This window comes from Etheostoma spectabile, chromosome 3 (assembly GCF_008692095.1).
Source record: "Etheostoma spectabile isolate EspeVRDwgs_2016 chromosome 3, UIUC_Espe_1.0, whole genome shotgun sequence".
NCBI lineage: Eukaryota > Metazoa > Chordata > Actinopteri > Perciformes > Percidae > Etheostoma > Etheostoma spectabile.
Window position 1 is genome coordinate 34,056,529 of NC_045735.1, and position 508 is coordinate 34,057,036.

The 508-nt window shown below is 47.0% G+C and overlaps 1 protein-coding gene across 1 annotated transcript in view; it reads left to right on the forward strand.

Annotated features, from left to right (window-relative positions):
• Positions 1–508, forward strand: part of marchf5l (membrane-associated ring finger (C3HC4) 5, like) — a 10,564-nt gene that overhangs the window by 3,707 nt on the left and 6,349 nt on the right. Inside the window, exon 2 of the mRNA XM_032510807.1 lies at positions 101–187. Coding sequence (XP_032366698.1) covers positions 159–187 — 29 coding nt within the window. The 5' untranslated portion in view covers positions 101–158. The remainder of the gene's footprint in view (positions 1–100; positions 188–508) is intronic.

Consider the following 508-nt stretch of genomic DNA (forward strand, 5'->3'; position numbering starts at 1 on the left):
AATGGGTTCAGGTTCATATCAGTGTGTCTTCTCATTTCCAGGGTCCCTGCTGCAGTCTGATGGGGTTCAGGTTAATATCAGTGTGTCTTCTCATTTCCAGGGTCCCTGCTGCAGGCTGATGGGTTCAGGTTAGCAGCCAGCAGAGCGTAGTCAGCAACATGGCCGTCGCTGAGGAGCAGCCGGAGAAGTAAGACCTCCTCTGACCAGACGTTTTCATTCTGCCATGATGAGATGTTATGATGAAGACCATTTAAAGTCAAACTGTGTAGAAAGGCAGATTAATATCTGGAACATTCATAATTTTGTGTATGTGTGTCTGTGTGTGTCTGTGTGTGTCTGTGTGTGTCTGTGTGTGTATGTGGCTGGCTTGCTGGCTGGCTCTCATCACCACCCGTGTGTGTGTGTTTGTGTTTGTGTGTTGTTATTTTTTGTCTGTGTGTGTGTGTGTGTGTGTTGTTGTTTGTGTGTGTGTGTGTGTGTTGTTGCGTGTGTCTGTGTGTGTGTGTGT